We start from the raw sequence: 22,522 nt of genomic DNA on the forward strand, positions 1-22,522 counted from the left end.
TTTCCTTGTCCATAGGCTGAGGGCTGTATTTGCTCTGTCCCTCTGACAGAAGCTGAGTTGGGTTGGGAGCCAGGCTCTCCCCACTGCTTGCATGAGGTGGGGGGGCTTTTCAAGCAGGGTCCGAGACCCCTCCCTGCTAAAGTCAGCTGGTGCTGAGCACTCTTCAGGTGGGGGATCCTGTACGATGTAGCTGTTGGGTTGTTCTGTAGGAAAAATCTTGTTTGTTAAGGAAAACAAAGTATGAAAACAGTAGAGAAACAAGCAGGGCAGTGAGGTTTCAAACATGCCCACAAATGAGGAGGAGGACACTACAGAAAACCCTCTGTGACGAAGCAGCCCTTTTCCCCAGTCACGAATGGGTAATACCACCCCCAGATCATCTGCTCCTCTGGGTGGGATTTGCTAGTGTAGGGGCCTGAATCTGTCTCTGTAACTCAGAAAAATGAAATGCCTGGCACAAAGTAGGATGGGGGTGACTGAGGACTCAAGATGCCAGTTTAGGCACATTTTTATCTAGACATGAGTTCAGCTGTTACAATTCTGAGCCACATTTGGATCCCCATCTTAAAATCAAAAAGCAACCTACCTAAATAAAACTGTTGTTGTTGGATTTAATTTGGATTCTTATGTTGGATTTGTCTGAAGAGAGAATTTGTACTAAGGGTGCTGCTGATATCAGAGTACTCTTATGTGTAGATACCATTTGAAATCCCACACTGTAGATACCATTTGAAAGCACATGAGGGCAGCTCCTCAGATGTGTACAGTCAATGAATGCAGAGACAGACACTGCCTCTAAGGACTCAAATTCTCTTCTCTTTTATGCTGGCCACCCTAAATGAAACATAAAACCTTGTGTTTTAAACATAATAATGCTCAAATTGTAACCTGGATCACACAGACATTCTCTTCCCCTGAGCTCTAATAACCACATAAACTCTTTTTGTCTCCTCTTTTCTCCAGGTCAACAGACTATGGCACTACCTATGAAAAGCTAAATGACAAAGTAGGCCTGAAGACTGTGCTGAGCTACCTGTATGTCAGTCCCACTAACAAGAGAAAGGTAAGGGAGAGCCATTGCACTGGTAGCTATAGAAACAAAATGCCAGCATTCTGAGAGGAATTATGATCCTACAGTGAAATCTGTTGGTAATTCACAAGAGCTTGAATTTGCTGTCTAAGTTGCACTGGTGTGATTCCATGGAATCTCATAGAACTGATCCTGCTTTACTTGTGATGGTGATGAAGTACTTAATTCCTTTTTACTGGAGAAGTAAAAAGGTTCCTTTTTTTTTTTTTGCTTCTGACTGTTGCAACTTTAAAAAGCTCACTCAAATATTTCTGGGTTTCTTGCTTACACCGGCTTTGGCTATTACACATCTCCCTGCCTTGCATCTCATTATTAGAAATACTGAGTAAGAGGCATTTATTTCTGCATTTGACTCTTTTTCCCCACATTTGGAGGTAAAGATGTAAATGACATTTTCTTTGGTTGCATCATATAAGGGGGCTGAAAGCAGAATATGCCTGTGAGAGTGGGTGGAAGACCTACAATTTGATTTGGTTGTGTAGGAGAGAAGATGAGGTCACAGCTTTCCAACCCCCTGCTCACTCTTCCCACGTGATGCAATTAGGGCTGCAGCTGGCTCACACAAGCACAGCCCAGGAACTGCTACTCAGTGCCTTTTTGCTTTAAAATTATTGCCTGTGTTGATTCAGGGGAGTTAGTGGGACAAAGATGCTTTCAACTACCCACAGAAATCAGTGTGGGAGGGCTGCAGCACGAAGTTAATTGCTGACAGTGAAGTTGTGCTTGGCCACTGTAGAGGCCCAGTGCAACACATTTGGCTTGATCACTTCCAAACTGGCCATATCCTGTCTCCATCAAAAGATTTCCAAACTAGTAACCTGCTACTTGTACTGTTCTTATTATGACATTTGAGTTTTCCAACACTGGTCACTCTACAGATGTTTTGGGACTGATGTTTATTTCAGTGTATGCCACCATAAGGCAGACATAGATCTGGTTACTAAGTACAAGATTAAGATCTGGTTACTAAATACAGATTAAGATGTTTTGTAGTCAGTTTTCCTGCCCTTCACACCCATTCTATATCCAGTATGGGGAACACTGAAGAGTTAATTCTTCTTCATTCTGTTTCCAAAGCAACTCTGCCTACCCAAAAGCACAGGCAATATGCTCACTTACAAATCCTACGTCACTGGTGTAAAGACTGCCTCACAAATCAGAGTACAAGGATATATTATTATCTTCTAGCAATTTCTCAGGCTACTGAGCTTTACAGATTAGCAGTCTTTTTTTTTAATTAAAACCACCTACATTTCATCATATAGTGGCACATAGGCCTACCTTTACCCGCTGTTTACTTATTTATTTTAAATTTCTAATCTCAAATATTTGGTTTTCTGTCTCGAGGAAAGGATTTTTGGACCTATCTGTGGCCTTCTCATACCTTCTGAAAAATCTTATGAAATGTAGAGGCAAGCTGTAAGGAAAACTCATAGGAAACCAGCTTCAGTGCTGGCTGCTGTGGGAACAACTTGCTTCCATTCTTTCTACCTCTGCTAAATATCTGAGCACTGTTACTGTGCATGCTTAAACAGCTGGTCTGTCTGAACTCTGCTTTGTTAACCATCAAAGCAATTCCAGACATTCGTGTAGCACTTGAGAAATGTCTGAACAAGGTGTCACTGGATCGGAACATCTGAAATTTGTCAACTTCAGGTTTGGGTTTATTGTCCACCCACTCCTCTCACAGATTCTTGTGGTTATGCACTGCAAAAAATGCACTAGGGCTGTAGTCTTCTCCCAGTTTCCCTGGGTGAATATTATTCTTGTGGCATGGGGAGTAAGCATAATGGTTTTGCTGAGCTCCTGAGGACAGATACCAATACTGAATCAGAAAGCAGTAGGTGAATCAGTTGCATCCCAGCAGAGAAATCCCAGGTCCCGTGTGGTTCACCTCCAGCAGCGGAAGTGCTGCCTTGTTGAACATGATGCAGGGATCTCTTGTGAGCTGCACAAGAGGTCTTTGCTTGAGGCAGTAAGTGGGAGGGAGGGACCAGCAGGAACACAGTTCATGGAGCCTGTGTCACACATGAGCCATGCAGACCTCTCCAGGTAAGGCGTTTCCTCCTGAGGCACTCACTCCCAGGCGCTGGTTGGAGCCTGCTTGCCTCCTAGCTCCTGTGGATTTCTGATGGGTTTGCACATTGCTGCTGGCCCTGTCTGCTCATTAGTGCTTAGAGGATTAGTGCTTACTTGGAGGAGGAGAAAAGCTTTCCATACATTCATTCCTAATTGATTTACTAGTGAGAAGGATAATTACTGCTCAGCTACCCTGCAGAACTACAGTGGGAATTACCTGTCAGATTTCTTTGAAGACCCAAAATGCCTCTTTTCAGCTGTTAAATAGGAATTGTGTTCAGCCAAATGCCAGTTATATAAACATCATTTACCTGAATTGTGGCATAACCCTTGGCTCAATTATGAGGTACAGGGATTTAAAAGCTAGCGTTTTGCTTTCTTCTTTTAAAAGAAAAGCCTTTTGTTTCTGATTTCTTTTTTTGAAAAACTTTGGGAATATTTTAATTTTTTTTTTTTGCAAACTGTGCTTTACTTCTTGGAGATCAGAAGTCTGTAGCTCTTCTGGCTTTTACATGTTGCTGCTGGGTGATATCCACTCTACCCTCCTCATGCACAGAGTTAACCAAAGCACAGAGCAAAGACTGAGATGAATTGGCTTTGGCTGTGGTGCAGATCTGGCTCCCAGAGCTCCTGCCTGCTCCATGTGCTCCCCAGCCTACTGATGGCTGCCCTTGGAGCCGAGATGGGGCTTGTCCATTTCTTAGAAATCACAGAAGGTACTGGGAAAATGCACTTTGCCCTTGTGCAATTTGACATTTGCAGCTATATTAAACCAATATAACAACATGCACATACCAGAAGAAGCTGCTGGGAATTCTTTATCCCAGCTGTGATACCTCAGAGGTGTCATTCCAAGTGGTCAGGGCCAGCTTGGTGATCTGAGACCACCTTGGGTGCTGACATAAGGGAGCTGCCACACATTCTGCAGCCCACTGTGAATCTGCAGGCTCTGGCTGCATGGTAGCCAAAACACTCCCTGCAGTGAGCCAGGACTGCTTCATCTTCCTGTGGAGCTGTCACACTGCTAGTTCCCTTCCCCTAAGAAGTAAGAAGTTCAGGGTTTCACAAGGCTTTGTGAGAGTATGGAAAGCCTCTGCTGCTGGGAGTTGAAACTGCCAGACTTGGATCTGTTCTCCTGCTGGTGGTTGGGCTGTTTCTCCTCTCACTTGCACAATAGGCACTTGTGTTTGGATCAGGAAAACCTGCATTGAACTCTCCTTTCTGCTGTGAAACTCCAGCTGATCTTTGCCCTTAGCAGTCAGACAGCTCTGAAGTCCTGGGGACTGGCTTTTTTGAGAGTTCCTGTTTTTTGGGCTCTGGTGAGAAGCCAAGTGCCTGCAGTGTTGACCCTTCCAAACCTGTGAAGGTACTCCAGCAGGCAGAGTGTATTCCTGGGCACATCTTCCCCTTCAGTGCATCTGCCCACCCAGTTTCTGGCCTGAGAGAAACAGACCACATGTGAAACATCTGCTTTGTCCAGTTGCCAAATAGGTTGCAACAAGCAGGTAACTTGTGGTAAACTTCAGAATGGGGAAATTTTCATGTTTGTTTAGCAGCACATCATCCTTACAGATGAATGGGATTTAACAGCAGATGTCTGAGTGATCTGAAAAGCTGAAATTAGCAAAATGATCAGCTTTGGCTTTTCTGCCCTGTAGCCTGTTGTCTGTCTTTGGGGATATGACAAAAAGCTGCTTACTCTTTGCTGGGCAGAGATCTCAGTTCCCTGCTGACCTTTAATTTAAAGCTGTGTTTTGGGTGTTAGTTACATTTTACTAGAGGCAGATTTTCACAGTGGTCTGGGAATTAAAAGTGTTTATTTCTTCCAAAACACTAAGGGAAAAATCTCTTCTATTTTAATAGGAACATTTCTCTTGACTTTTTAAATTTCCAGTTTCTTTTTATCCTAATTCTCTTATTTCTTTATGGTTGCTGAAAAAAAATTCTGTTAGAAAATGGAATAATTTCCACAAAAATTTAAGCTTGTGATTCTTTGCTTAACTGGCTGCACTTCAAAATGTCACTGCTTGGAGCTGTGATTCCATATTTTCTAGCATGAGTTGGTCTGCTGGAAAAGGTCCCCTGTTGTGAGAACATTTGCTTTCTTCTTGGTTGTCAATAACAGGGTTCATTTTACAATTGATGCCTCACAGAGGGATGTAAAGCCCTTCCAAAAGGGTGCAGAAAGAAGATGGGAATTGAAGTCCCATATATCTGAAGCGCTGCTCCTTTCAGGCTCAGAGGTGCCACTTTGAATCTCAAGGAATTGTTGAACTATAGATTTTAGGTATTACTTTTTCCTGTGACATACTCTGAAAAGAGTGCTTATTCTTGGTGAAGATGTTGTTTAGTTGAAAACCCAGTTCTCACTAAGAATCTTTTATCTCTACCCTTGGGAATACTGTGGAGGTGGAGACGATGGAGTTAAAAAGAATGCAAAAGAAAGAGAGGAAAAAGGAAGAGAATAACAACTCTGACAAATCAACTCCATTTTCCTGTATTGAGTATTGCTCAGATAAGATGTGGATAAACTGGAGGCCCTGATTGCATTTAAGATCTGAGGTGACAGTTCTGATGTCTTAGAAATACCTTCCTTCATGAATTTTCTTTGCAATTCAGTTGGCTGTAGTTGTTTTTAGCTTTTCCCCTGAGCTATTACAATCATTGTTGCAGGTGATGACTTGAAGAATTAAAAGATCTGTGGCCTTTTATGCTGACTGCCTGAACAGAAGCATCACCCAGCTGCAGTGAATGAAATGAGGACTCCTCCTATTTTTCCCTTATACCAGAATTGAAGCATTTTAGGTTTTATTTAAAGGTAGACCTTCCAGCTAAGGTATTTGAACAGTAGTTGCAAACAGAATAAAGCAGAAATAAAGTTATGGTGCTCAGTTAAAGAGCTTTGGGAAAATGGTTTTTCAGACTAGTTTCTTAGTTGTCACAGAATAAAAATGGAAGGGCAGCACAAACCTCTGAAGCTGTAAAAGCCAAAGTCATGCTGCAGCTCTCATACCTCACCATGCCTCTGAACTTGGCCCATCAGAAGAAATGTTCAAAGGTATTCAGAGAGTAAGAATTTATGAAAGATAAATCTAATTAGATTTGTTTGTCTGTGCAGTTTCTTGGGGGCTGAAGTGCAGCAACTGTTTATGAGCTGGCAGAGAGCAATACTGTGTTGCTGTTCATGTTAATGACGGAAGAAATTAATTGTCTTTAATACTGTAATTGCAGAGGAATGCATCTACCTGACTGGTGACTAGCTCGAATATTGGGAGTGACACCTCCCTTTACAGGAACTGGAGATTCCAAAATGAGCACAAGTCATTTTGACCTCCCCTTTATTTCTTCTTGCTCACTTGGAGAGTCACTGAGAGCAAAACGTGTCCTGGCCTTCTGTATCTCCAAAGGGAATTCCTCAGCTGTGATTGAAGCCTCAGGGCAGAACCATGATTCAAACTTATTTTGGTTTTGCCTTCATTTCTTAGTTCACATGCTCCCAAAGGGAATTCTATAGCATTTTGTTTTCTCCTTACTCTTCAAACGTGTGATAGGTTGATGAGGCAGAGATTCCAGCACGTACCTGAGGCTTGCTAGCCCAACCTGAACTGAGCTGCCGTGCTTAGCTACAGCTCCCATTAATCATTTGCTGCCTTTTCCTTAGACTGCCTCCCAAGCTATTGTGAGGGACTGAGCTCTGGAATATCCTAAAGCCATTTGGGCTTTAGGGAGATGGAAGGTTTCCTTGGACCCTTTTTCCTCATTGTGCTGACACTGTGATCAAGGGTCTGTGCTGCACACTGGCACTCGGTGATGTGATCTCGAGTTCATAACTGAAAGGCAGTGGGGCTGAGTTAGAGCCACAGGGCAGGAGTGATGGAACAAGCTCTTTCTACTGTCTTTTATCCCTAATCTTTCCCTTCAGCCTAATGGAATACAGTCACTAAATAGCTCTTGGTTTTGCAGCTGCCGTTAACAGGGACTAAATTACCTGACCTGCAAATGCTGCTGTAAAATTCTCTGTGCACACCCCTTCTCTGGACCCACTGAGCTGTGTATGATGTTCCTGTGTTTCTCAGAGCTCCAAAATCCATGTCATCCAGTCCGGGGTTGATGTGGGTAGATAGGAAAGCTGTGAAACATAGTGCCTGGCTTAGCTGAGCTCAGGTTTGCCTGCTTTGGTTGTACCAGTGGGTTGTACAAACGTGGCTGTGATGGGGATAACAGCTCAGCGTATCCATCTTGTAAATACCCTTCAGGGACAGTCACACTCTGTCTCCAGAACTGAAAATTTAAATAGAGGAATAAAATGTGAATGAAGAAGTAATATTTTTCTTCACTTACTGATGTTGCAAAGATGATTTCCTCAAGGTCACCCACAACATCTATGGAAAAGTGAGAGGATGTGTGACATGACGTGTTTTATTTACAAGGTGCAGTCCTGTGAGCTGTGTACATGGAATTCTCTCTACTTGTCCAATTAATTCAGCTTGAATTTGGCAACTGAGAAAAGAGATCATTTTTGTAAATGTTTGCAGAACTGTGACCTGCAACTGTGTGAAAGAAATCCTGAATTACAGACATTTTATAGTACTTCAGGAAGAGGACTTTAGGAATTTCTTGTTTTGAAGGGTTTTCTGTTTTCTATTTTGAATTCAGCAAAGTCACATTTTCAGAGTAGGTTTCTCTGACCTTTCCTACCTAAGATATATAGTTTCCTGATGCTGGATGACATGGTTTATTAGTGTTCTGAACATGGATCAAGATCAATGCCTGGAAAATATTGAGATATAGAGGCATAAATACTCTTAAATTTTTTTTCAGTATGTCCAAGTTGGTGTTTTAGTCATTGTTTGTTTTCTGTTGTGTCTTTTGTGTGTGTGTGCGTTGTTTTTTTTTTTTAATTTTTATTACTAATATATTTGGAGATTGTGCCTTCTTGTAAGTCTTTGTAGTCAAGATGCTCCTGTGAGAGTTTTCTGTCTTCCTGCAGTCAGGGACTGTGGGGCCTGGCATGCCAGATGCCCTACTGGAACCTAACCTGATCTGGAGGATCCTGTCCCTAAACTAAAAATAAAGTCTGTTTGCTTGCAGGTTTTAACTTTACCATTTCTGGCTTCACATAAATCATAGAGAAAAACAGAGATTGTACAACATCTGTGGTCTGGGAGATGATAATTTTCCAGCACAGATAATACAGAATTGGAACCCAAAATCAAGAGAGACCCCAGTGAAAGTTTTCCCCTTTCTTAAACAGGGGCAATGTGATTGTTCCCCTCCAGGGAAGGCTGTCCCTTGGAATTCATGAATGTGAAAACTGGGGATTCCTGGTGGTTTGTTTTTTTTTTTTTCAGTTAGTTCTCTGAAGAAGCAGATATGCTTAAAAACAAACAGAAAAAAAAATTCCCAAACCCCCTGAACCACACACACAGCTCATCAGCTGTTTCTAAAAATAAATGCAATTGAGATAATTAACAAAGTACTCCCATATGGCATTATTTAATGGGGCTGAAGGGAAGAGGGTTGGAAAATAGGTATAAATAGAAACTGCCATTTACAATGTAAGCCATCTTTTCAGTGTTTGTGAGGGAAAAGTTGTTCATATATCACAAAACTTGAGTTAGGGTTCTCTTTGTGTACCATTATTCATCTGTATTTTGCACCTTTGTACCTCTATATTCCAAATTGCAAACAATTTTTGGAGGAAAAAGGGCAGTTACCAGGTGAGAGTGATAAGCTTGGCAGGATAGTGGTGCATGTTTATGACAGGGCTACTTTGTCTGCCTCCCTAGAATTCAATCCCTCTCTCCTGTTGCACTCTCTGCCTGCTTCGCCTTGTATTGCTCCAGTCAGAGCCCTATGGAGACTTAGGGATGTTAGAAGGTCATAAAGACAAGAAATGGGGTAAAACTGCAGAGATCCCATCCACATTCAGATGTAGTTCCCAGAGCTGGCTGTCAGAAGAACAGGGGTTGTTAGGCAGGGGTTGTTAAGGACAGATTGGGAGTTATGATATCAACTGAAATAAAGCTGCAGTTTTCTCACCTAGCATGAGCATTGCTTTTATGAGCAGAGTGGACCTGTGTGAGCTTTCAGAGTGCCTTGCCTTGATTAGAGGGAGGAGAGGGTCTGTCAGGAGGCAGCACCTTGTACAGGGCTGCTTGTATTAACCACATGGCCTGTCAGCAGCGTGAACACAGCTGCAGTTCCTGGTATAGGACAATTTTATGAGACTTTTTTTCCTTTCTCCATTCTCCTTACCACACTCTGAAACATGGCCATCTCATTTACTGCTGCAGCTCCAATAATATATTAATTTATGAAGTATGAAAAATAAGGTAGTTTTGAATTAATGAGGAGGGGCATGGTGCTTCACAGACAGCAGGATAATCAATCAATAACAGTGAGTCACTATATCCTGTTATTAAAGAGGAGGGGAAAATAATAGAATGGGTGGAGAAGCAGCTCTTGGAAAAGGAGCAGGTGGGTCCTTTTGAAGACCATATAATGATTTGACCTTGATCTTTAGTGATAAGGGCTGGTTCACCAATACTTACTTATTTCTCTTTGAGGAAAATCCTCCCCCCATCCCCTGCCAACCCCAAACCCAATAATAAGTGGCAAAATATCTTTTTATTTCATTCTTTTATAAAATGAAGAATAGAGAAGCTCAGCAGTACTGAGTGAATTCTCATTTTAATAGCCTAGATTAGCAGAGTGTGCAGGGCACGTGCTGGCCACAGTCTCAGTTTGTGCTGCATACACACATCTGCCTCTTACAGTGTAACTGTAATGTCAGCTCTGGAGTTATCAATTCTGTGTGAAATATTTTATCCCAAGCAGGGAAACCTGGAAACACTTCTGTGAGTGTGTTAAAATCAGTTTTCTTCAGCATGGAGCTTGGCAGGGCTAAATCTTAGAGAGTTATTTCACTATGTTGTGGAGTGCTTGAGGCTTCTGTGTTCATTAGTGGGAGTTCATTGCCCTTCACCCTCTTGGTTCTAAGAAGTCTTTTTCTCATTGTTTACAGAAAGATGTTGCTGGACTCCAAAAATAAAGACAAGGGTTTTCTAAGTGGTCCACAGATGCAGTTAGGGAAAACTCAGGCTATTGTTTTCTTATAAATCTAGGCAATCAACTCTTAGACCAGTTCTTCTGTCTCTGAGGAGGGATTGGTTCTGCCTTTTACAGTGAGCCCTCTAATGTTTTAATTCTCTGTTGCTGACAAAACAAGCTCATAACTTTCCTCCATTGGAACCTTCCCATGGCAGACCAACACAATCCTAAAAAATGCCTGCAAGAAAGCAGCAAAACTCCTGGAGCAGGTATGCTCAGCGACTGAGAAGAAATCAAGGAATGCAGTGCTCAGGACCTGGAGAAGCGTGGAAAAATGGAGTAAGATTGGTAATTTTCTGATGTTTGCCAATTGATTCTAAAACCAAAGTGCCACGGTTGTGTTGAGGATAAAACTCTTATCCCCCCTTACAGTTCTGTTTCCTCTTACACTGGTTCTTCAGAGCCCTACAGTGACCAGAGTTCACACATGTGCATGAAGGGATACAGGAAGGAAAGCACGTGATTTTCCCTGGGCTGTGAAGTACCAGTGACCCTGCTGGAATAGGATGTAGCAGCGTGGTTCAGGCAGTGGGGCAGCCACTCCCCTGGTCGGACAAGAATACTGCCATAAACCTGCAAGGACTGTTTCATTGGCAGCTAATTATTAAATGTGATGGAAAATGTGAAAGCCACTGAGGTGCTGGCTGGGAATCCTCTACCTAGGTCCTGAACCTTCCCATCTCTGACACCTGAATCTTTGGCACCCGAGTTGGCATGCAGAGCTTGCAACCTTAATGGATAGCTTGGAGCTGAGTGCTACCATGCAGAGCACTGCAATGCCATCGTGTTTTGTAACTTGGGCCTCAGCCTTGCACCCAGAAATTGGATAGACCTTCTCCTATCATCTTAGCTTCCTCCAGTGGGGAATGTTAGGAAGAGAAGTACATTAGGGACAGTGAGGGACATGAGTAATAGATGCCAAGTAAGTAAATTGAGATAGATTATAAGCATCTGGATGTGAACAGTGATAAAGCTGACTGTTGTCTATGTTCACTCTGCAATCTGACTAAAAAAGCAGAAAAATAAAGTGGGTAAGCAAAGGAGAAGCAATGATGCATTTAAAATTGTATTCAGATTTAATGGCCTCAAGGGAGATACATAACACGATTTTTATTTTTCTACAGAGTCATGAAACACTCTAGTGTCCTCAAATGAAATAGATTGCTGAATACAGGCTGCAAAAGTTTACCCCATGAGTAACTATCCATGCACATCTTTTTGTTTTCTGTAATGGGGCAACTACTGTGAGTAAACTCCTACCCACATGTAAAGTGTTCTCCCAAGTGAGACCTATAATCAGAGGAGTGTTTTTATATAAATGGTGCTCTCAGTTCCAGCAGCTGTGGTGCACACAGCCTCTCCTTACTGATAACATTATTTTCTGTAACTATTTCTGCTTACATGGGAAGTTACCATAATGGTGAAAATTACTTTGTAGTTGTATGGAGAATAGCACAACCATGCATTTACTCAAATAACATATAATTATAACAGTGAATGCTGCTTTTCTCTTTCTGTGAAGACAGTTTGGGATTAGAGCTGTTCCCTGTCACTAGAAAAAAGCTGGTGACCACAAAACAATATGTCAGATATTGTAACAACTGGGGCTTTCCTGCGTAGAGTCCAGAAGAGTAAAAAGGCATCATGCAGAGCTATGCTATGCAGAAATACCAGACTCTGGAGCAATATAATAATATAGCTCAGAAGCTTTGTATTTATGTGGAAGCAAGCACTGGCTGGCACCTAAGATCACAAGTGAAGGTTTCTTCTACTTCTGGTTCAGGCCCTTTTGTAGAAGTGCTGGTCAAACTGGATGTACAAATCCAGTGTTGATGCTTGTGACCCATTTGGCAGTTTGTGGAGCAAAACTCTGCGTGAACATGCTGTGACACAGAAAAGCCTTTGGCAGATTAGCTGGACAGCACTGCAGTGGCCTCAGGCAGGTGGGTAGAGGACTCTGCTCCCATGATCTGTGGGGAGCTGGAGAATGTGCAGCTGTAACAAGAATATAATGGGCTGGGGTAACCTTGGATAAAGGCTGCCTTGCTGTGACAATGAAAAGGTTTTACAACCAAGCATGTGGCTGGCTGTTGCCAGTCAGTCACTCTTTGCCAGGTCAAGCACATGCTTTTTGGATGGCTTCCATCCCCACTGGCACCTGAAATTTAACAAGCAAATGCTTGCTGTGCCTTGTAATTAAAAGTGAAAAGTACATGTGTCCAGTGCCAAAAAGGCGAGAGAAAGAGAGGAGACATGTTGTTCTGACCTGCTCAGCAGCAAAACAAAGATAAGATGTTCTGCTTTGTTGGGTCTGTTATCATGGCTTATTCCACTCCTGTGCATGCAAACTGGATCCAGACTGGGATTTGGCATTGTGGGCCAAAGGTTCAGATGGCAGCCTTGAAGTATCTGTGTTCTTTTCCCAGCTCTGAGTTTTGTCTAAGTCTTACAGCCATGATAGATTTTCATTTCCCACCTGCCAGTGAGGAGGGAAGAGTGGTTTTCCTTGAAGAGCTCTTACTTTATATGCAATTTAACCTTAATTTACTCCTGATCCTCAGGGCTTCTTGCATGGTGCATCTGTGCTCTTGAGCAGGTGCTGGAGGTGGTGATTAAAATGGAGTGCCCTCTCCATAGGGAAGGGAGTGTGTGAGCTTGGAACTCTCTGAAGTGTTTTGTTTTGGTGTTGCAATTTATGGCAGGTATGGCTGAAGTGCCAAAAGCCTGTTTCAATTTTGTACCAATCTGAACAGTTAATTGTAATTTTAGTCTAGTGTAATTGGATGTGAGAGACAATAGAAGACAACAAAAGATTAACCAGGATTATTGCCTGTAAACAAGTGTGGTAGGCTGATGTGCATCTCCTCAGAGAAGGCAAGGTAGTGCTGGTACTCATTTGATGCACTCCAGCACTGCTCACTTTTGTTTCAAAAACCCTGCTGTTTTATGTTAAAGAAAATTTTTCATTTTACAGTTTGTTACTTTGTTTCTGATAATGGTTATCTTCTTTTATGTACCCTCTACGAAATACAAAACATTCTGCAGAGACAATGAACCTGCATGTCACCTGAACAGCATCATGTACTCTGATTGTTCTGTCTCAGTGCTGCAAAGATGGGGAGCCCACACATGGGTTCCCTACCATGTTGCTGTGTTCTCAAACCAGTTTGGTGGATTAGAGAGGTCTCAGTTTCTGGCACAGCTGGAGGAGTCTATGGAACAGGTCCTCCAGAGGGGTTGAATCCTTACACAAACAGCTGTTGACGTCTGAAAAGTTCAGTGGCAAGCAATGTGATTCTGCAGACTAGAAGTTGTTTTGTAATTACGAAGAATTCCTGATGGGAAGGAAGTTCTGGAGGGAGGTTAGTGTGAAGTGTCTAAAATGTCTTGAGAGAGCCATTGGATTCTTTGGTCACGGTACATATAATGCAGACCCAATGCAAAAGTCTCAGGAAACTCTTATTTCATTGCTGAGTTTCTATGGGTGTCTGAGTCATTTTTCATTATCCAATAATAAATACAGTAGTGAAAGTCACCTTTAACACTTAAAGATTGCTTGGGTTTTATGGGATTGTATTGAAGTGAGTGCCAAGGTATAAAAGCCTTATGGCTGAGGTACTTTTATAACACATGCTTCATAAACCCTTATAAAGTCAGTGCAGTGCACTTCATCCTTTAAGATTACAGCACTATGGTTCGAAGAGTTGGTGATCTGGTGCTATATTCATTAATTAGATCTGCCATTAATGTTAAATTTCGGGCAATAAGAAGTGAATTTACAAGAAGCTGAAATGGGGTAGGTCCAGACAATTTGTCTCTTATGAAACCTCAGTGCCCCTTTACTGCTTGATTGATGCCCACAGGTTATCCTTAACATTAAGGAAGTTTTTGAGCCATGTGAAGGGAGGAGTCCCAAATCTGGGCTGCTCTGTAACACAAAAGTTTGCAATGAGCATTTTCTTTTTGGCACACAAAGTAATTATCTAAAAGCTGTTGCCCTCTTCATGGATGTCTTGTTTGGCTTCCCAGAGAGCAGATGTCCCTCTTGTCACAGCTGCTGATCCCTAAATGATGGAGTGAATTTCTTTGCTTGTATGTAAATACACAGGATTTCTCTCTAGAGCAGTTTTTTATCTGTGACATATCCAATTTTTTCCTGTCTGACTGATATGCTTGGTGACTAGAAAACTGAGGTTGCTTTCATTTCCCCCTGATTATTGTAGAGATGAACATATTTACAGGGCAATGAGCAGGTATTTAGCCATCTCTGAATATATGTGGAAGTCTGTATAAAGTTAAGGTGTGCTTTCTAGAAACCCTCTTTCTAAACTAGTGCAAATCATTCAAAGACAGATTTAGCTTTGCTGATTTATATGGGTGTTACTTTTGTTGGTAAGTAGACAGTTGTGGTACAGCACTTTTTAGTTTCATGGAGAATTGGGCTGATTTAATTAAACTGAAGCTTTTTTGAAATGGCATGTAGATGAAAGAAGGGGAAAAAAAGGATGAGATTTTCTTTGCAATGAGTTGCACCTGTCCTCCATGGGAATGGCAGGGGAAGGATTTTAGATATAGTGTGTAGCTGTGTTCTAGGAGATCTGGGTTGTGATCAGAGCTCTGAGGGCCTCCTTTAGCTTGCAGTGCCAGTAATTGCAGTCATAATGTTGGAGAGGGAAAGAATGAGGGGGGAATTAATAACCAGGTATTTGCCAGTGAGAAATTTCAGATGGTCAAACATGTAATCTAAAATTTTTCAAAGTAGAAAATTACTTTTCCCATAAGAGAGTTCCAAACTGTTCATATTTAACTTCTGATGGACTGGTGTTTTGAAGGAAGAAAACAACTTTTGCATCTTTAAGCCTTTAAATGTCACTGGATTTTGATTTCTCAGTTTTGAAAGGAGGAAAGGACATAAAAAATCTGAACAAAGCAAAAATCCTCCGCTTGCATTGACATTTCAGTATAAATTGTTGAAAGTTTTTGGCTTTTTAAACTCAAAACTACTGTGAAGCTTTGTGGAAAGGAGATATGGGACAATACAACCCATCAAATGCTTTAAATCAAATGAAACATTTTTCTTTTTTTAAAATCTGATTTGTTTTGTCATTGATGATGTAGGTGGGGCCAGGCTTTAGGAAGGATCTAAAGTGTTTCTGAGTTGAGGGCCTAGCGGAAGGAGGCTGAAAAAACCCCAAAAAAGCCTTTTCACTTTCAAGCTGAGCACATTCAGTATGGAAATCCCCATGAATCTGTAAACACTAAACCTCAACTTTCTGTCTTTGCAGCATTGTTTGTGGCAAAACTGCCTTTTCAGTTGTAGGAGATGATAATCCAGTGCTACAGAGTAAATTCTAAAGCTTTGCTAAGGAACTGGGTGTCTTTTGAAGCTGTGGAGTCTTGCATGGTTTGTAGGTATTCTGTTGGTTTTGTTTATTTTCTTAGCTGCTTTGTTTATGGTTTTGGTTTTTTTTATAATAGCCTTTTACATAGGTGAATGTGACAAGGACCTCTGAAAAGGACAGCGTATGAAAAGTGCATTTAAAGTGAAGAGGAGAATCAGGAGGAAATACACAATGGTTTGATGCTGTCTATCTATTTATCAGAACAAAAGACATCTATTTGAACCTGTCTTCTTTATTCATTTGACAGCTCTCTGGTGCTCCTTTGCTAATGTAGCTCAGTGGTACTATTGCTACAGATTATTGCACCTATAAAACTGGTCTGTGCTGATTTAGGGAGATGCGCTTTGGTAATTTCCAGTGAAAATTTATGTTCATTGAGAAAAATAAAAGGCTTCATTGAAAGCTAATATTAATAAAAATGCCATTTATGTTGTTTTGGGTTTTTTTGGTCCAATGGCTGTTTATTAACTAATTCAGCTGCATAAAAACCACATTCCACTGTGATTTCTCTGCTCAGGCGACCTGAATTTCCATACCTGTCTGGGCATGTTGTGCCTCTGAGAGGTTTGCTGCCTCATTACTGTACAGTTCAGTATTCCACATCACAGCTCTCTTTGTACCTGGCTACCCTGGCACAGAAGAAGAGGAATGTGGCACCATCTTAACTCATCCACCTGCACATAACCCATGTGAAAGCATGGAAGGTGTGTGCATTAACCCAGTGACATACCTGGAATTTTGACCTGGCTAGCAGGAACTCAGGTTCTCAGTTACAATTCTTACCCTAGTTTTTATTATATTAGCCCCATCAGAGGGCATGACTTTTTAGTGGATTGTGCTGCAATATGGTGCCACTTTCCTTCCTATCTACTTCTGCATTTGTGCTCCTTTAAGGGTCTTACACACTCTCCAACAATTCTGAGTGACTCTTAACTACTGCTGTGGTTTGTGTACCAAATACATAATGGCAGGCACAGGTATGACATGTGTCATACTCTCCTTGTTCTTCCTGCCTGCAGCTTGTGCTGTTTGCTCCCTGGGGTGAATCCCCTTGAAGTGTTCAGAGCTGGATATGTATCCTGCTCAGGTACTGAAGATCTCAGCCCATATATTATAATTAATGCTCTTGCAAGGTGGCCTCTCCATATCATCCTCTTTCCAGTGTTGCCTCACTGGTGCCTGGTGTTCTGCCCACCTGGAATTCATTCAGAATAGCTCTGTACATGTCCTCGCTGTCCCCAAAGCTCCTGCTTTAAAGGAGATGCACCATGTCCCAGACAGCTCTCTTCCTCTGAATCCATTCCTAAGGAACTATCCTAAGTTTAGTGTGATTTGCAGCCTGTTTTTTTTTGTTCTGGTGCTTGCCATTCGTTGTTCACTGAATTTTGAAGGTCAGAGAAAGTATGTTTTCAAGGATTTATCCTTGGCAGTAACCACTCCTGCCTGTCCTTCCCCTCTCCACTTAAACTAGAGAAAAAAGCAACATTTTACACATGTATATATAAGTAATCTAGAATATAGAAAGACCAAATGTAATTTTCATTTAAATAAAGACTGCCATTTAATTTAATATTATAGAAAATTATTAGATCTTAAACCCTTATAAATTACATTTGACAACTCTCTGGTGCTCCTTTGCTATTCCTTATGGCAATTATAAATGGCAACACAGGATGCTGGCAGAAATGCTCATTCTGACTGGAGTTTGTTTGTTGTCTCTTAATGAAAAGTGATTAATCTAAATCACTAGTGGAGTAGATGCTTCATCCTTGTCCCATAATGAGAAGTGGTAGTTTCAGGCTGAAAGTTCCCTCTCCCTATAGCTTCTAGCAGAAAAAGTAGAAACAGTAAAAAAATAAAAGCCCGGAATCTGTAACTTTTCTTTCTCTGTGTGCCATGTAGCAAACATGTGCCAGTCCGAGCTGTGTGGCTGGTGGTGAGCTTTTGTTTTTCACTCTGACTGAGCCTCCTGCTTTCTCCATCCTGCTTTCTCCATCCTGCTCTGTGTACGACCAGCCTTTCCTGGTAGGATGGAGGACAACAGAGATGTTGGGTGTTCATTTCTCCATTTGAAGATTGGAGAGTGGATGTGGAAATTGGGTGAAGGCACGGGGCATGATTTATGTGATATCATCTCTAGATATGGCTGTTGTTAGGTTCTTCCACCTTTCCTAGTTTGGTGGTTTTATTATCTGATCTTGTAACCACTGTTATGCATCCAGAAGAACAAATTGGCCAGATTTGTCAACCATCTGATGGAAATACTGCCTTTGTTGTCTTTTATGACCATTTCTTGAACTATCCTCTGCAGATCATGTGAGACAGGCCAGAGGGGATGTTTTGTGTTTATGCCACTTCAGGTCCATGCTACTGTTGGCTGTCTTGTGCTCCTTATTTTAGGACAGAACTCCAGCAGTAACCTTGTAATATACAGCATTATTAACTATGTAATCCTCTGTTACATCAGGTGGAAAATATTTTTATTCCTGAAGTATCCTTTATTTTAAATATAAGATCTCTCTGGATTGTCTTCTTAAATGGCCAGGCTTGCATCCTTTTTCCATTCCATCTAAGCAGGTGATTTTTTACTAAACTATGTTATAGTTCTCCGGCATAGGCAATTTGCTTTAGGTGAACAGGGGTATAAAATGTCTTTGCAGTCTAATTCAAAAGTGACAGAAAAGTATCTTCAAATAATTGTGAAATTATTATTGTTTGGGGCATAATGAAATTGATACTTTGGTCAGATTAGAAAGAAGATATATACCAAAGCATCTCCACTTTAAAGTGGAGATCTTGGAGGTCTATTCTCAGGCTAATTCCCAGGAAATCAGTTGCCTGTGGGAACATTTCTCATTCCCCAGACCGTGCACCAGAGTACAATGCAAGGGCACTTCTTCAGGGCTTGTACTGTGGTTTCCTGTGGGAATGGCAGGGATTGATTTTGGGGCTGGTAAGTGGTGTATGTGAGGGATGTTGAAGATACTTTGACATCAGGCTGGATTCATACAGTTGGCTTCACTCTGGGAAAAATGCTCCCTTCTAGTTCAGCTTTTCATTCCTTAATGGGAAGGATCAAAAGCCATTTACATTATATTCCCTTTCCCTTGGTGACTTCATGGAGTTAATGAGGTACTTAAGATTAAACAAGCACTGAAATTTTTTGCTTGATGAAGGCCTAACATACCAAGGGTTTTACCATTCCTTGAAACTGATTTTTGCTGTCAAAATTAATGTATTTCCCTATTGTAGCCTTGAAGTTGGAGCTCTGTGAAGCTGGATAAGAGAAGTCAATGTGGACAAAACCCAAAATTGCAGTGGATCTCAGCTAGCTGATCATTCTGCAGTGAGCTAAAAAAGGCCATTCCTAGATCTGTTTTCCTGCTGAAAGACAGTTTCTATATTTGATTCAGCTGCTGTATCAACAACCTGCTGTGTTTAGAACAGCTCTAATTTATTTCCCACTGTTTGCCTTTATTTTATGGTACTGGTATTTGCTTTAATGTGAAGTCGTTTTCTCCAGATGTTAATAAGATGGTATTAATGTTTCCACAACATTTTTCTTGATAACGTTTATGTAGAGCTTGCCATCTGATAGTGTGGAATCAACCCGTTTTAAAATATTGATAATAATTTTCTAATTAAAATTAGTGGCTCAGAAGTGTTTTCCTCCCTGTAGAAATTGAGGTCATGCACTTTCCTATGCTTGGGGAAAATTATGTTTTCACTGACTGAATGAATGTCTCTTACTGTACAAATTGGGAGTGTGATATATGAAATGGTGTCAGTGTTTGCCCATGCGCATGTGCATGTGAACTATGCCCAGCTGCCAGCAGCTGATCCAGGAAGGCATTCTGTGTTTCCAGGGAGCTGATGCTCTCATTCATAGCACTGCAAGCTGCCAGGTAATGAGCCTTAAATCTCAGGAATGCTCTGTTGTTTACTTTTGGAGAGAGGATTCCACATGAGGTGAGGGAGGTGGTAGACAGAAAATGGTCCAGGAAAGCCTGGTGTGGCTGCCTGAAGTTCCTATATCCAACCAAAATCAACTTTGATACATAGAATTTTTCTTTCTTGCTGGACTTTCTGAATTTATCTGGATAACATGAAAAAATAACGGATCGCTTAAATCAGGAAATGAGTTGCCAAAGAAAGTGAAACTGAAATATTAAGAACCCATCCTAATTCTGTGGGATGTTATACTCTTGAGTGATCTGAATGTATCTGATAGGAGTCAGTGCTGTGTGACCTCACTCTTAAATGATGTTCACTTTCACTGTTCCATTAACACTTCCCATCCATTTTTCTATATAGATCATGCTTCTTAGTGATCCAGAGATTGAGAGCAGCATCCTCATCAGCTCTGATGAAGGAGCCACCTACCAGAAGTACCGTTTGAACTTCTATATCCAGAGCTTGCTCTTCCACCCCAAGCAGGAGGAGTGGATCTTGGCCTACAGTCTGGATCAAAAGGTAAGCAATTGATTTAATGTTTCAATGATTTTGAGCCAGAAGTGGAAGAGGATATTGTCTAGAACTGCTCCCTCTCAGAGATGATGAAGAATTTATAGTGTGCTTTGCTGCACTCACTTTGCAGGTTTAAATGTGCTCAAAAGCCATGCAGTGACTCCAAAGCCAGTTTGTTAAAAGGAGCTGAGTATTAGTGCGATCATGATGGGTGTGGAAACTTCAGTAGTGGTGATACTATGAAAGATGAAAAGAATTCGAGATTTGACATGACATATGGAGCTGTTCTAAAAATCTATTGATTCGTAGGCGCTGATTTCTGCGCTGTCTCTGAGGATGGAGCACTCAGGCTGAGTTGGTCTGTAACAGCTGGCTATTGAGCCTTGGGGGTGCTCATTCTGCAAACTGGAAGTCAGGGAGCAGCAGCAGATGAGAAACTCCTCTGTGCCACTTTTAAGCCTCTTTGCAATGCCTTTTGTGAGTGAGACCTCTCCAGTCTATTACTTTGTCCTTTGCTCTTACATAGCACACTTCTGTCTTAAAGGTGCTGAGCAGAGCAGGTGCAGTGTGGTAGCAAAGTGCTGTGGAAAGGAGATGTGTGCTTCAGCTCTGGAGCAGCGCTCCCCATTACAGCCCAAAGCTGGGACATTGACAGGATGATCAAGTTACAAATTCTACAAAGTTTTAAACTTGCCAAGCTTTTATCTTTCCTGTCTTATGCTTCTGTTACCCCCAGACTCTGGAAAGCAAAAACATGCTGAATAAACACTAAGTTTTCCTCATTGTGGTGGATTGTCCCCTCCTCAGCTGGACAGGGGCAGAAAATACAATGAAAGGTCTGTGGATCAAAATGAAGGCAGGGAGAGACCTCTCAGCAATTACCATCATGGGAAAATCACATTCAGCTGGGGAAACTCTTAGAATTTATTACTTATCAATACTCTACTGTACTTTATTTATCCCTTTATGCCCTACTCTGTCAAATAAGAATAGAGTAATGAGAAGTAAAAACAAAATCTTAAAATACCTTTCTTCTTTCTGGGCTCAGCTTTGCTCACAATTTTATTTTTTCTGCATCCCAGCAGCAGAGTGGGACAGGACATGGGGGTGTGGTCAGTTCATCACATGTTGTCTCTGCCTCTTCTTCCTCCTCAGGGGAGGAATCCTCACACCCTTTCCCTGCTCCAGCATGTTGCCCCCCCCACAGAAGACAAAGCTCTGCACAAACTTTTCCAATGTGAGTCCTTTCCACAGGCTGCAGTTCTTCATGAATTGCCCCAGTGTGGACCTTTTCATAGGATGAAGACTTCAGGAGCAGACTCTTCCAGTGTGGGTCCCCTGTGGGCTCACCTGCACCTGTCCTGCCATGGGTCAGGGGGTCAGCCTGCCTCACCATGGCCTACACTGTGAGCTGCATGGGAACCTCTGCTCCAGCGCCTGGGACACCTTTTCTCCTTCTTCCCTGACCTTGGTGTCTGCAGTGCTGTGTCTCTCATGTATTCTCACTCTGTATGAAGCTGTCAATTTGTTTCTTCCCTCACTTCATGAATAATTTATCTCAGAGGTGGTACCACTGTCGCTGATGGGTGTGACCTGGGCCAGCAGTGGGTCCGTGGAGCTGGCTGGTGTTTGCTTTCTTGGACAGCTTCTTGCAGCTTGTCATGGAAGTCACCCTGCAGCCCTCTCCCTGCTATGAAAAACTTTCCACACAAACCAAACATGTGTTAACCTCTCAGATGTGGGGGTGTGTTCTGGGTGGGATTTTCAATTTTGGCAGTTATTCTTGAAGATTGCTGAGCTGGTCAGTCTCACATCCTAGCTATAGGAACAATGTAGCTAAAATGCTGTGCCTCTCTATTTGAGATTTTCCTGTGGAAGGCTAGTGCAAGTTTTTACCAAAGCAGGTACTGAGAATATAATCAAATAATTTCCTATTGCTCCGCTTTCCACTTGCTAAAAGAATGCTGTGGCAGGCACCAGGTGTTTTGCTGCTGTGCTACTAATGATTCTTGAGTGACATTTGCAAGAACAAAGCTATTGTAAACACACCCCTTTCATAGTATCAAGTCTTTACTGTAGGAAGGAGTTAGTCAAATGTCAAATAGTTTTTTTGCACTCAGAGGATCAGTATAACAGGGACTTTGAAGTAGGCTGGAAAGTCTATTTAGTTGATATCACAAAATGTCTTGATGCTACTTTTAAACTGGAGGTAATGATTTTGCATGATCCTGGTGTTTATACAGACAGGCTTGGAAGAAACAGGCATTTGATGAAGTAGTCATGTTTGTGAGAAGCCAGATGAGCCAGATGCCTTTGCCAAGAGATCCATCTGCAGTGAGTGAGAGCCTCTGCTGTTGGGTTGAAGCACTGT

General features: G+C 41.8%; 1 protein-coding gene across 1 annotated transcript in view; it reads left to right on the forward strand.

Moving 5' to 3' along the window:
• The window catches only part of SORCS3 (sortilin related VPS10 domain containing receptor 3), a 263,846-nt gene that overhangs the window by 123,639 nt on the left and 117,685 nt on the right, over nucleotides 1-22,522 (forward strand). Inside the window, 2 exon segments of the mRNA XM_039709347.1 lie at nucleotides 964-1,063; nucleotides 19,999-20,157. Of these exon segments, the coding sequence (XP_039565281.1) occupies nucleotides 964-1,063; nucleotides 19,999-20,157 (259 nt within the window).

Source organism: Passer montanus, unplaced genomic scaffold (genome assembly GCF_014805655.1).
Source record: "Passer montanus isolate IOZ18808 unplaced genomic scaffold, ASM1480565v1 scaffold21, whole genome shotgun sequence".
NCBI classification, from domain to species: Eukaryota; Metazoa; Chordata; class Aves; order Passeriformes; family Passeridae; genus Passer; species Passer montanus.